This window comes from Camelus dromedarius, chromosome 13 (assembly GCF_036321535.1).
Source record: "Camelus dromedarius isolate mCamDro1 chromosome 13, mCamDro1.pat, whole genome shotgun sequence".
NCBI lineage: Eukaryota > Metazoa > Chordata > Mammalia > Artiodactyla > Camelidae > Camelus > Camelus dromedarius.
This window is the reverse complement of record NC_087448.1, coordinates 66,332,882-66,347,373: the sequence shown is the minus strand read 5'-3', so window position 1 is coordinate 66,347,373 and position 14,492 is coordinate 66,332,882. Positions and strand designations below refer to the sequence as shown.

At 44.2% G+C, this 14,492-nt stretch overlaps 1 protein-coding gene across 2 annotated transcripts in view; it reads right to left on the bottom strand.

The window, feature by feature from the left end:
• The window catches only part of FLT1 (fms related receptor tyrosine kinase 1), a 159,716-nt gene that overhangs the window by 121,510 nt on the left and 23,714 nt on the right, over positions 1 to 14,492 (bottom strand). For both annotated transcript variants that reach the window (XM_064493239.1, XM_064493240.1), the window contains exons 2-3: positions 13,193 to 13,289; positions 12,586 to 12,812 (exon numbers count right to left, since the gene is read on the bottom strand). In XM_064493239.1, coding sequence (XP_064349309.1) covers positions 12,586 to 12,812; positions 13,193 to 13,289 — 324 coding nt within the window. The remainder of the gene's footprint in view (positions 1 to 12,585; positions 12,813 to 13,192; positions 13,290 to 14,492) is intronic.

Below are 14,492 nucleotides of genomic sequence, written 5' to 3'. Positions count from 1 at the left end.
TTATATAGAATATATTAATATATAATGTTAATAACAAAAAATTGAAGAACTCTTACAACTCAGTAACAAAGACAAATAACCCAATTAAAATTGGAAAAGGGATCTGAACAGACATTTCTCCAAAGAAGATACACAAATAATCAGCAAGCACATGGAAAACGGCGCAGCATCCCGAGCCATCAGGGAAACGCACATCAAGTCCACGAGGATCCCGCCTCACACCCACGGGGATGGCTACGACAGGAAAGACACGGTGACGAGTGACGGCGAGAATCTAGAGAAACCGGAACCCTCACACGCTGCTGGCGGGAACGTAAAGTGGTGCAGCCACTGTGGAAAACAGTCTGGCAGTTCTTCAGATGGTTAAGCACAGAGTTACCATACCACCCAGCCTCTCCTCCCCTAGGTATCCACCCTCGAGAATGAACACTTACATCCACACAAAAACGTGTGAATGCTCTTCACTGCGGCATCATTCATAATAGCCAAACGACGGAGATGATTCAACTGTCCAGCTACTGAAACGTGGAGAGCTTAAAAATGTGGGAGATCCACACAGTGGAATATTATTTGGCAATAAAAAGGTCACCTTACACAAATATTTCCATTAGAGCAAGGTAAATAGAGAAAGGTCGCTATATTCCAGACTCAAGATGCCATCCTAAAATTAAAAATTAAAAAATGTATTATTTGTGTGGTACAAAATAAGAGGTGCCTCTTTCCAAAAAGCTCTTTCCTGACTACCTACCTTGCATCAAAAGAGAAACATGTCGTTTTCCCTTATCTCACTTTGAAGCCCTGTCTGTCTACTTACAACAGCAGACTGGATAGCAGGAGGGTAAAAAAGAGCAAGGCTTAGAAAGGAGAGAAGAGAATGGGACAGTGGTCCACCCTCTCTCCTTCCTCTTATCTCTTCTATGAACTTGCCCCTTGAAATGTGGGTAGCTAGCAGCAGGCGATCAGGATAATCAATCATTTCACCCCACCGTCCAGCACAGGCTGGGCACACGGTGCACAGTCAACTGATGTTTATGGAGAAGATACCAGACGAAGCCAGAAAAAAGTAAAACTAGGACATATTATGTACCCAGCCCTGTGCACAAAGCATATCCACGAACTCAAGGTCCTTAAGAGTCTAGCTGCACAGACAACACACATACGTCCCCCCACAGAAACTTTCTTCCTGATTAGAGGGAAAAGTTAAGTGCTAAATTCTGCCTTGAAGGAGAACACATTTTTAAAAAATTTACAGCGAAGATCTAAATCAGTTAGTTGAAGACCCACATAAGAGTGGAGTACCAGGTAGACAGTAAACCTGACGAGACTGCAAGGGAGAGGAGGGCAGACAAGGTCTCCCACCAGGAGAACAGCCCCTCCAGGGTGGTGCGCAGCGGGAGTCGGGAACCAGGCTTCTGCTGAGGTCCAGCACTGTGTTTTCCTCTAGGAAATGCAACTGGCACTTTCCTGTCCCCCGGCTTAGGACTTGTTATGCATTCACATGGAATGTTCACTCTGGTTGTAGCACACTGACACCCCTCAGGGGCCGAGCAAGGGAGGCAAACGCTTGTTTGGGGAGTGGGGAGGATGGTGGCAAGCAGGACGGGAGGCAGTCGGAGCAGTGGCAGTGGAGGATGTGGGGCCAGGTCTGGCAGGGGCAGTTCCTGCTGGCTGCAGCCAGGTATTGCCAAGTGGGGCTATGAGCCAGCGTGGCTAGAATTTCCAGTTTTTAAAGATAAGTAGGAAATCAGATTTCTCTGTGAACTCCTCCAATTATTGAATACTGGCAGCCCAAGGCACTACGCCTGCCAATCAAAACGTAAGTCAGCTGAATCTGGCCTGAACAGTTCCTGTCTGTAACCCTTCACTGCGCCCCATCACCCCCAACTCCATTTCATCCTGCACACAAAGCTCCAAGGAGTTGGGGTGGGGGGCGGGTAGGGGGAGTTCAGCAAGGCCATGTTGGAAAGAGCAGGGACTTCAAAGTCAGCCAGATCGGGGTCCAAAGCTTGACTTGGGAACTTACCAAGTATGCAGGCTTGAGCATGGTATTGAATGTCTCCAACTTTTTTGAAAAAGGAGATTGATAAATAGAATTTATCCCACTGACTGTTAAGGATGAAATGAGATGATATATGGTAATGAGCCTCAGTCGGACGTCAGTGAATGAGAGTGACACACACCAGGCCCTGCCCAAATCTCAACAGTGCAAAGGCCCTGGGGCATCATCTCGTCCAATCCCACCAACTGAGCACCTGTGCTGTGCTTGACTACCTAGCCGCGTGGGGAACTCTCCATCTCCCCAGACAGTTCATTCTACGGGTGGTTAGCTTTAGATGCGAGGAAGTCTTTCCTTATGTCAAGCTGATCTGCCTGTCCTGACTTCTCTCTTTCTTAGACAGTAGTTCTGCTGTCTGGGATGACAAAGATGGAGCTTAATCATCTAGAAAGGTTGGAAGGAGACTGTCACACACTTGTGTCTCCTATTTTCCCACCTAATTCTTTACTTTTTAAAAACATTTCAGTACCCTTAGTTGTTCCTTGCTAATGAAAATAATAAACCTGTCAAATTACTTAACGCTCCTAACCTTATCTGGCAGGTACCCATTTTATGGATGAGGAAAAGGAAGTTTAGAAGGGTTAAGTAATTTGCTTAGAATTCCTGTTCTCATGGTCCCTCTTGAAATGGAAACTAAACAGTAAGACTGGGGCCACCTTTACCCCAAGACCGCACATTTATTCACACAGTCCGAGCTTGGGCTCATTTTCTTGGCGAATGTGGAGTCCACTGAAAGCCTGAAGCCTTCCTCCCGTGTGCTGTCCCAGCCACCGCCTCCCCCTCAGTCCCAGGGTGGTTAGCGGGCTTTCCAAGCTAAATACAGACTCTCACACTTATTCCTGTCAAACTTCATTTGCTTATTAATCCCAGGTCACAGTTCTAGTCTGTTGGAAATTTTTTGGATGGTGATTCTGTCACACGATATGTGAGTTTTTGCTCCCAGATTTGCTTCCTTTGCTCACTGTGCCCTCAGTTTCTTCATCAACGTTCAGGAGGACAGGTGAGACTAATGTAAGCGAAAACCCCAAGTTTCTTTTATTTAGCAAACATTTCCAAGCATCTCCTACGTGGCAGACCCTGTGCTGGAAGCCTTCAGGGTGAACAAGATAGTGCTGGTCCTCACAGAGCTTTGAGAGGTGAGTCCTATGTGAAGGGAGGTCAAACCTAATTTGGGGGAGCTTCTCAGGACAGGTGATGTTTAACTCGAGACCTGGAAGATGAGTGAGGGCACAGCGGTGCAGGAGAGCTGGGTGGGGGGAGACGGTGGGGAGGGGTGGAGGGTTCTCGGGGAGCATCCCTTGTCTGCGACACTCTCACCGCTCTCTTCCCACGGTGCTTTGCACTATGGTTAGCTGTGACCTACTTCAGTTGCCTTACTAATTAATTATTGGCCCTTGAAAACTGGGAGGGAGAGGATATAGCTCAGTGGTAGAGTGCATGCTTAGCATGCACAAGGTCCTGGGTTCCATCCCCAGCACCTCCTCTAAAAACAGAAAGTAAGGAAGCCTAATTACACCCCCAACAAATAAATAAATAAATAAAAATCTAAAAAACAGCAATGTAAAAAAATTTTAAAAATTAAAAAATTAAAAAAAAAAAAAAAGAAGGAAAGTTGACGGGATCATCTTTGTCTTCACTCCTCTGCCTGGCACAGCGCCTCTCACCGTGGTGATTACTCCTGATTAGTCCTCCTAACTGTGGGCGCAGCGCTGTGGCCGTCACCTCACTGAATCCCTGAAAACCCCCCGGAGTGCGCTCCTCTCTCTTTACACACACGGAAACCAAGGCTCAGAAGACGGGAACACTAGCAACAGAAATGGGCACACGTGAACAGTGCACACGACACGCCAGACACTGAAACTGTTTCCAGCAGATGAACTGCTGATGTGAGATGCGGCTTAGGACAAGAGCCGTGCTGCCTTCTCCACCGGGTACTAGTTATATGACTAGTTATATGGGCAGTTACTTATACTTAACCTCTCTGTGAAACGGACCTGAAAATGACCGCGCTACCTCGCAGGGTTCTGAGAATGAACCCTTTAACAGACGCAGGTGCCTAGCACAGCAGCCGGCACACAGTGGGTCTGAAGTGTGAACAGTTATTCTTACTAAGGAATCTGTACAGAGTCAAAGACCTCCCATGTATCAGAACAGGGCTTTGAACCCAATTTGAACCCTGGCTCATGTTGTTTCAAATATAGTTTATTAATTGATATTTGATGATGGGAAGGAAGGGAGGGGCGTTCATTGCATTAGTAAGTCTCCGATTTTGAATAGTGTAATCAGTGAGCCACGATGGCTGCCAACATAACCCAGCAAAAATGCATCAGATGACCGATCGACAAATATTTTCAACAGTAAAGAAAACGGAAGAGTGTCCAAACGGCAAGGCCCAAAGGTCAAACCAGGGCACCTCTTTGTCCCCAGGCAGGGCTGGCATTTCATTACCATTGGTAGAGAAAATTAGGAAATGTCAGAAACTAAAACCTTTTCAGCTTAAGGGAATTTCTCCTGAAAAAAGTCCCCTGCTCATTTTTCTTTAAAAAAAAAAAAAAAAAAAAAAAAAAAACAAAACCAAAAAAAATTACATGGAGGAGATTTTTTAAATCCTTAAAACCATAAAGTTTTAACCTATTTTTCACACTTCTGGTTTGTAGGGGGGAAATGAGAGGATAAGGTCAGATTTATTGGACTTTTCCTTGGACTTCACTCCCTTCTTGAGATTTTATCATTCTACCTCAATCACTAACTTTTTCCAAGTGTTAGGTCGTATCCAAGTGGCTCATTCAAGAGTAAGTTCGTTCTGATTATTTCTGAGGATTTATGTAGTTGAACTCAACACCTGGTGATAGACAATGCTGTCTATAATAGCTGTGTGGCTCTAGAGAGGTGGCCTGTCACATTCGTCTGGTATGGAGCCTAGAGAGCATCAAGAAATGCCCTCTTTCTCAAGGAATGACTGAACATTTAACTGGCAGTTACCACCAAGCGCTAAGGATACTCGTACACTGTTGGTGGGAATGTAAATTGGTGCAGCCATTATGGAAACAGTACAGAGATTCCTTTAAAAACTAAAAACAGAGTTACCATGTGATCCAGCAACCCCACTCCTGGGCATACATCCAGAGGAAACTAATTCGAAAAGATACGTGCACCCCAATGTTCACAGCAGCACCATTTACAACAGCCAAGACACGCAAGCAACCTAAACGCCCATCAACAGATGACTGGATAAAGAAATTGTACTGTGTATGTGTGTGTGTATACACACATACACATGCACACAATGGAATACTACTCAGCCATAAAAAAGAATAAAATAACGCCTTTTGCAGCAACATGGATGGACCTGGAGATTGTCATACTAAGTGAAATAAGCCAGAAAGTGAAAGAAAGATACCACATCACTTACATATGGAGTCTGAAAAAAATGACACAAATGAACTTATTTACAAAACAAAAACCGACTCGCAGACGCAGAAAACAAATTTATGGTTACAGCAGGGATCAGGGGTTAGGGATACATTTTAGAGTTCAGGATTTGTAGATATACACTACTGTACATAAAATAGATAAACAACAAGGACCTACTGTAGAGCACAGGGAACTGTATTCAATATCCTGTAATAACCTATAATGAAAAAGATTATTTAAAGGAAATATATATATGTATAACTAAAACACTATGCTGTACACCAGAAATTAATACAACACTGTAAACAGACTATACTTTAAAAAAAAAAAAAAGCACTAAGGATGAAATTCCTAGGAATGTGCTGGGTCAACATAGGGTTTGGGGCAGGATCTAAGGAAAGAAGATGGGGCACTCCTGACAGCCACCAAATCCACCAACACAAGTGGCTTCTGTCCCAATCACATGCAAGTCTTTTCTGAAAGTCCCTTGGTGTCTAACAGCAAAAATGTCTCTAGAAGGGAAATGTGAAATGGCAGGGCTTAACGATATCAAGACTGTCTTCCATCAAATTTTCATGTAGCCGGAAAGGAAGATGGATAAGAGTTAAGTTACTCTTCTCTGAGCTCTCGCCATGTGGTCCTAATCAGCTGTCCCTCCCCATGATGGATAGAACGGATAATCTCCTTCAAGCCTCAGCCCTAGAGGGAGCCCAGCGCAGGGCTATAGAGGAGTCTGTTTCCCAAGGAAAACTCTGCAATTCCAATCAACAATGTCGTCAGTGTATCTTTTAAATCCCAGCAATACTGGTTTCCTCTTTTTCACAACTTCATCAAAATCAAAGAAAAAAATCCAGCCAAACCTGACCTTGTACTAGATTTCTGCTGAAGCTGTATGCAGAGAGGCAGGCCCCCAAACTCCTAGGAATTTACAGAAGATCATTTGAAGTAGAATTCAGCAAATCCAAGGCAGACTCAAACTGCTGCCATTTTAGGAAACCCACCTGGGACACAATCCAGAGGCTGAGAGTCCAAACTTTGTTCACCCCAATGTGTTCATCTGTCTCCTGATCAAATACGGCAGGCAACGATGTGAAAAGAATGAGAACCACGATCTATCACCCGTCCTGGCTGCGCTGGCTGCATCCTGGTGGTACAAGGTGTCTGGTATACTTTCTTCTCAACAACTTTGGGCTCAAGCAGCATCTATCTTAGGCCCTGAGACCAAAACTTTGGAAACCAGTTCTTACTGAAACACTCATGCTAAAATAAACACAGGTTTCAGAAAGTACATGGAAGCAGCCACGAGCTGGGAATGGAGGTGCAGTAAGCGAGGTGAACGGATGGGAAGGGGTGATGAGTACCTGCTGAAAACGGGCTTTTAAAACCAGAGAAGACTCTGGACATTAACCCAGCAATAACAGATAATGTTATAAATTTGCTGAGAAATCCAGATCTTGAGATTTCTGCCAATCTGTGGCTAAGTGGGTTTTTTTTTTTCTAATTGGTTTCTTAACTTTTTCTTCCCACAAAATGTAAGCTGTTTTAGCCTGTTTTTCCCCCAGAGGAAAATTTTGATGACTAGAAAAAAACAGTTCTCTTTAAAGTTTCTCCACACAAAAATATGACAGTGATGCCACTGAAAATGTTTTAGAGGCTCTGAAAATCTGTTCAGCCCATCCCAGTCCTGACCCACAAGGAGGCAATGGGTTAATGAGGCAGCCAGTGGTGTAGCTGAGCGCATCAGACCTCCCTTACTATTTTTTAAATTATTTTTTTAATTGAAGTACAGTCAGTTACAATGTGTTGATTTCTGGTGTACAGCACAATGTCCCAGTCATGCACATACATACATCTATTTGTTTTCATATTCTCCAGACTCCTTTAGTTTTGGCTGGAGGGCTGGTATCTCCAGTGCATCCTCACCTTAGAAATGTTGTCACCACCGGGGGGAAAGTGGAAGCGGTGAGACTCTGTGAGTAAATCTGCTGATCACTACTCTTTCCATCAGTGTCCCTGCTCGTTTCATGGCCGTGCTGATTGGACTGGCCAATCATACAAGTATGGCAAATCCAGCAACAAACGCCAGCTGCTCAGCTGCCACCCAGCTAAGCGGTGTGGCCCCAGCATCCTGTGTGTGCTCGGCGGGGCATCAGACCCTGGTAGGAGTCCAGTGGAGGGCGGTGCTGGAGCAGAACTTCCAGGATCCACAGAACATCAATAAGTTCTGGGGCGCTCTCAGTAAGGGCTGTTGGAGGAGTCCTCCTCACCCCCTGGAAAGACCCGCTTTGGGACAATAGCTATTATTTTAAAAAGTTAAACATGCGCATTTTAAAATCCTCATAAATCTACTGTAAGTCATGGTCCCACAGAGGGACCAGGGGACTCCTAGGTCCTAAGATGCCATCGCTTTGCTCTTCGTGCCTCCGAGGGCCTTGCACACTGCAGGTGTGTTAATTCACATCCACCAACAGACGCTACCTGCTGACCACACCTGCTGGGTCAGACCTATTGGTGGGAAACCCCATTTCAGGAATGTGATGAGTGTGCACAGCATAAAGCCACACAGGAGCCCCAAGAACCACATCAACGGGAGGAGAGGTGGTTTCCGCCACCACGTTCTGGTCGCGCCTGTTTCAGTAGCGGTGTGCAAAAACCACCGTGGTGCTTACGATCGGTGTTTTCTTAAATAAAAAGCATTGATAGGACCTGCCTAAATCTGTTAAAATCTTAGTAAGTTTCCCTGTTTCAACTTAAAGATCAAAACCTGTCAACTTATTGTACTGAGTTCCACAATAATACATTTCACAGACCCATTAAACACACACACTGATATGCATTTTACACATACGTGGGTATAAAGTATGTATGTGTGCGTGTGTTTATAAAATGGAAACAAAGGATTTCATTAAAAAAAAAGTTTCACTGTAACAATACATACCATTACTTCTTGCGATATATTTGTCTACTTTCCATTTTATTCTGCTCTATTTTTTTTAATGCTGATCACAACCCACTCATTTTACTCCACAGCCCACCAACGGCTGAGATTTTTAAGAGCCCTGCTCGTCACAGTAAGTGGCATCTCCTCCCTTTGCGCTGTGAGCTGGAACACAGCGAGGGAAGGGTGCGTGCAGATGGTGAGGGGCCAGTCCTGACCCCACAGGCGACAGCATGAAGATCTCTGGGGTCGGGGTTTGTTTACCTCAGGTCTGTCGCTCAGAAAAACACCCTGAAACCAGAGTAACCTATCACTCCTCAAAAGAGAAAAAAACTGAATTCAAATGTTAAAAAAAACACTATATAATCTATATGTTCAAAGATTAAAACAACAACTGGTTCATAGTTTGAAGTCAACAGCTGAAACTCCGGTGTGGTGGAACAGCCTTGACCTGGGGGTCTGACCTGGAGCCTCACCCTGGCTTGTCGTTTTATTAGCTCTACCCTGTGCAGGGCATGGAGGCTGCATTCTCACATCTAAAGTAGGAGAAGTAACTCCAGCGTGGTTTCTCTCTCAGAGAGCTCTGTGAAAGCTCTTCAGGAAAATCGGAGGTGTTGTACCAGTGAGGACACTGAGTCCTTCTCAGAATATCTGCACCGCTAGCATCTTTACTTGCTGAGTCCCACAGCCATGTGGAGCTTTTTCTCACGACATATACTAATGTCTAGGCACAATGATCATTTTCCCCCAGAATATCAGGTTGTGAGAATTTCTACTACTTTCCAATTATATACTCGGTGTGTCTGGGAATTTTTCTACCTGAAATTAAGCGGCTATGCAAATGTCATCCATTTTATACACATTGGAGAATCAAAGGAAGAAAAATCTGTTATGACAATATTCCAACCTGGTTGCTTTAACAGACACACAGAGAAAATCAATCAAGTAAAGAGAAGAAGAAGAAAAGAGATGAGTCTCTTCTATAGGGAAAGACGAGAAGTTATGCACTTGCCCACAACACATGCACTCCCATTCCCCCCCGCCCCTTTTCAATTACAATTTTTCAAAAGAAGACATTACACTTAAATAGCCCTGAAAGTCTTGGGCCTGGATATAGGCTGACTTCAAAGCGTCGAGGGCTCAACAGGCTAAGTTCAAGGTCTTCCTAACTAAATTGGAGACACTGACAAAGTACTAAATACTTTGGAGATGCCATTAAAAACTCTTCTGGTCAGTTTCCTTCCTTTACAGTCACAACTCATATACTACAAGACTAATTGCAATGAAATCCTCTTTTAGACAAGGCTGATCTGGAGCAAATTTCTTATGCATACCAGAGGGTCAGCAAAGAAATGCAAATGCGTTCCTTCTCCACAAAGGGGATGAACAGCACCTAAGCAGCCCTGACATTACCATTTGTCTAACATCTTTTTGTTTTGTAGTTAGCAAGGCATTGATAAGTACTTTACGGTTTGTTTTTCTTTAGGACCCAGAATTTTGTAGCTATACCTGCTGGGGGATTCCATTCATTTTCACAAAAGCAATTTTTCAAAATGTATATAGCTTTTTCCAGCTACTTTCATTCAACAGCCATTTCTCAAGATCAGGCCAAGAAGCGGATGATGTTAGTCTTAGCATCAGTGTGATTTAGTGAGACGAAGCTCTCCTTGGCCATGGGACCTGGGGCGCATTGGCCAGGTGCCTCTACAGAATTGCAAGTGTCACTTTCCCTCCTCCTTCCCCTCACCCACTAAGGCCCATTGAATCCCTCTATCCATCACCTTCTCTCCTTTCCCACAGCTACGATATGACTGATGTGACCATGGGCCACCAGCTCTCCCACCTCAACGCACACAGTAGCCCCTACCTGGTCTTCCTGCCTCAGCCTTGCACCTCTGATCTCCTCCAGCCACTGAGAATCTGGAGGGGAAAATCTGACCACCTTACTCTGCTGCTAACACTTCTCCATTACTCCCCAGGTAGCCTCATGTGAAGTGGATCCTAGGTCCTTTGCTTGTAAAATGAAGAGACAAAATCTTCATGGGATTGTTGTGAGAATTAAATGTAAAAAAAAAAAAAAACTATATATTTACATGAAAAGAAACCACAAGTGTAAGACATTATTATATTAAAGGAAATTTAAATGTATCAGACAATTTAGTAATTAAGCAAAGCAGTTCAATATTATTCCTTGAGTAATTTAACTGATTTTAATGCATTATGTCAGAGGTTCGGTGGATTTATATAAGCTATAATGACAGAGTGGTGATACTGATTTTTCTATACATTATATATGCATATCTGATGTTACGTCCACATCGGGGCTCACAGGAGCCACGTCTGTTGGACAGCAGGCAGTCGATAATGTCGAAATAACAGTTTGCTTGTAATCCACGTGCTGGGTTTGGCATTACGGAGACAAAGCTATACCCTGATTCTTCTTCTCAGAGCCCTATTCGCCTACAAATCTATGCCTTTTCAAAAGACGCGTCTAATAGTGTTCCTCATGGTCACAGGAAACCAAAATGAAATGCCAGCACATCTGCAGGCCCTCCAAACAGAGTAACATGTTCTGAAGTAAATACTCAGCAATAACGAACAAGTGATAACCCCTTAATATCTAGTAAGTAATCACAGCTGTGTATCAGGAACTGGTTGGCGTCACCCTGAGTCAGAGGTAAGTTTTGTGCCCGTGAATAAAATTAAACCTGTCATGTTGTACGTATTCCCTAAAAATGGAAGCTTAAAGCCAAACTTTCTCAGAAATGAAATTAATTAAGGAATGAAAACAGGAAATGCATAAAATGTTAGGATACTTGGAAAAGTTACACCTGCTTGATGAATTATATCACAGCTAACCTGGATTTTAGTCGAGTGTGGTTTTGAGACCAATATCTCCCAGGGAACAGACAACAGAGTTACTCTTCAGGGCAGGACAGTTACAGGCACCAAGCAAGTGTTCCCTAAATACTTGCTAATTAAGCAACAAAGAAAGAAGATTTAACCACTTTTCTGTGGTTACTATTGTTGATTGAAGTATCTTTTAGTACTAGTGCTATTCAAAAACAACAGGTCACAAAGATCTTCCCAATGAACGTGTCTGTTATTCACAGGATTCCACAGTAACGTCCTACGACACACAATCAATGCTCTCTCTCTAGTTGCCTTACTTCAAAAAAGATTCCCACCCAAACGGAATTCTCTGATGCTGCCTTCAGGGCAGAGACCTGGTTCTTTAACTCACCAGGAGGTAGACCTGCAATGAGAGGCAGGTCTGCTGACACCCGATGACTGGCTGTCTTGGTTTCCAACTTGAGTTAGTGCCTTGCGTGCCTACTCATGGGGCTTTACGCCTTCTTAGGGCTCCAGCTTTAAGGCTAGAGCCTTGTGTTTGCTTTTCAACCTCTCTCAACAAGATTTGGAGACTGGCTGGAGCTCAGCAAGGAAGGAAAAAGGGACAGGGCATCTCCCTTCTTTCCAGGGAAGTTCTCTCGTCAACTTCCATTTCTTGTAAGGAGTTTGCACTTCTTTCCTCTTTTGTTCATCCTCCAAGGCGGGAAAAACACTGCCATAAAAATTATACACAGAAAATCGTTCGTGTTTGTCTTTCGCCCTTCTCACCACGTAATGACACGTGCCAGCTCTTACATCATTATGATCCCCGTTTCGTGAGCATGAAATAACACAGCGTCATCAACCGAAATGAACTGTGTAACCTTCAAGAGACATTAGCGACATTACACTTTTGAATCTAGTAAAGAACAATATTTTACATATCCAACATATCCGAGAACGCAGTTGTGTTCAAGGATAAAAATCTTGTGTTCTGTTTTGGGCTTCTCAATCATTAAGAAATAGAACTAAAGCCTTGCCATTCATTTATTCCTTCCACGATGCGCCAGACAGTATTCTAGGTGCTTGGATACAGTGTGAACAAAACAGACCAGCATCTCTCCCTTCAGGGAGCCTACTGACGGGTCCTTGAAAATTCTGGTTGAAACTGACACTTCAGAAATACATGAACACGCACTCCACATGTTTCTACAGCTTGGGGGGACTCTCTTGCCAGGGCCACAGGTTGCACACTCCCTAGGAAAGTCCTCTTTCCAATGGCTCAGGTGGGTTTACGACCACTGCAAAGCTAATGCAAACAGCACGTGGAAGGTGGGAGACTTACCATTAATAAATATGTAGATGGTGGATTCTGCTTTCTTCTTCTTTGAAGCAGGTGGAGATAGGTATCTGCAGCTGTAGAAGCCGGTGTGGTTTGCCTGAGCGGCGTTCAAGGTCAAAGTACTGCAGAACTGCTTGCCACTCCTTCCACAGGCAGATTTAGTTATGCTCAGCCTCCGGCTTTCCTGACTCACTGTTGCAGGCAAAGACCACGCATGGGCCACTTCCCCTCTGCCATCACAGAGAAAAAAACAAAACTCAGTCATGGCTGGGGCCAGTTTCGAAGCATTCATTCCATCAGGAAGCGCTATTCTGAGGTCCTTCCTTAAGTACACTCATAAAAGCAACATGTTTAGAAAAGCTTTTAAACAACTGAAAATGTTCAGGGCATCCCTTCCCCTGATTTCCCAGGAGTGAGTCATTCTCTCCCTCAGATGAATGAATCACTGTCCACAGGAAGCTGGGTACGTGTGGTTTGCACTTGGCAGATCACAGAAGACCACTGAAATCTACCTGTCTGCTCTGGGGGGCCACCTGTCTACGCTACCAGGGAAATGATCCTGCCTTAGGAAGAGCAACCAGATGACCCCCAGACCAACGCAGCCACTCACCTGCATTTGAGATACAGCGTCTGGCCTGCTTGTATCACGTGCTGGGTGCCTTTTAAACTCAGCTCAGGACCTTTGAATTTTGAACCTGAACTAGATCCTGGAAAACAAATTTTTGAAATGTATTATTTGCAGATTGTCCTCTCGTCTTTTTTTTTTTTAATCTTTCCATAAAAGGCAAATTTTCCTCTTACTTTCATATGCAAAAAGGTACCCCTAATACATATTTCATTTGCAAATTTTTGCTAGCCCACGACTTGCTTACGGATATTAAACAGCCTACTTTGCTAAATGATCTAAATATCCAAAAGCCCATTAATTTAGAACATTAATAAATCCAATCATGGTTCAAAATGCAACCATATGAGGAATAGATAGTAACTTATTAAAAACTCAAGATTAAATATCAGTGCCATGCAAAATATATTCCTAACACTGAACTAGCAGCGTGGGTCACCTGGACATATAGGCCTGTCTGATCTTTTTTCTGAATAAAAGGCATAGAAATTTTCCTGGTTTCTAGACATAGTTCAGTCATTACTTGAACCATATTTTGGGCAAGTCATTGCTCTTTCTGAATCAGTTTCCTCATTTGGAAGACTAATTATAAAATCAAAATCAGTTTTAGAAGCCATTCGGTTTGTCTTACATCATCCTCAAGTTCCCTCTAGAGTGGAACAGAAAAGAGGGAACCACCCGCTCCTACGTGACAGTTGACAAGTGTATTTCACGGGGGTGCTGAGACGGTGAGAGAAGCGTTGTGGCAGTGGTCCCCACCCGCACATCTCTGTACAGAGCAATACTGATGTCCACCCCAGCGGCAGGTTGGGAGACCCTGGCCAAGTCACCTCTCTCCAGGCCTCAGTTCTCCTATCGGTAAGATGGGAGACTGGACCAGGTGACTTTGCATCTCTGACTGTCCATTTCTGACACTCCCAGACCCACGATTCCTTGAGCCGTTGGGGTCATAGAGATTGAAGGTCTTGTTGACTGTTCATCAACAGGGGTCTCCATCAGGAATTCTCCTCCCTCCTTTCCCTCATCTCCCATTCCGCCCTCCTTCCCCCACCCATCTGTCCTGTCCGTCCATCCACCTGTCCTTCCTCCTCCTCCTGGTAAAAATAGGAGATCGGGGCTCAGGACTAGAGAGGTAAGTGTCAAGGGGAGGAAGGAAAGAAACAAGGCTCAGAGGCCTGCCCTGGAATCTAAACGTCTACACTTCCTAACGGCCTGGCCTCGGCATGACTTGATGTGCTGCTCCTTAGCATCCTTGTGTGTGAAACTGCACAGCCCACGACCTACG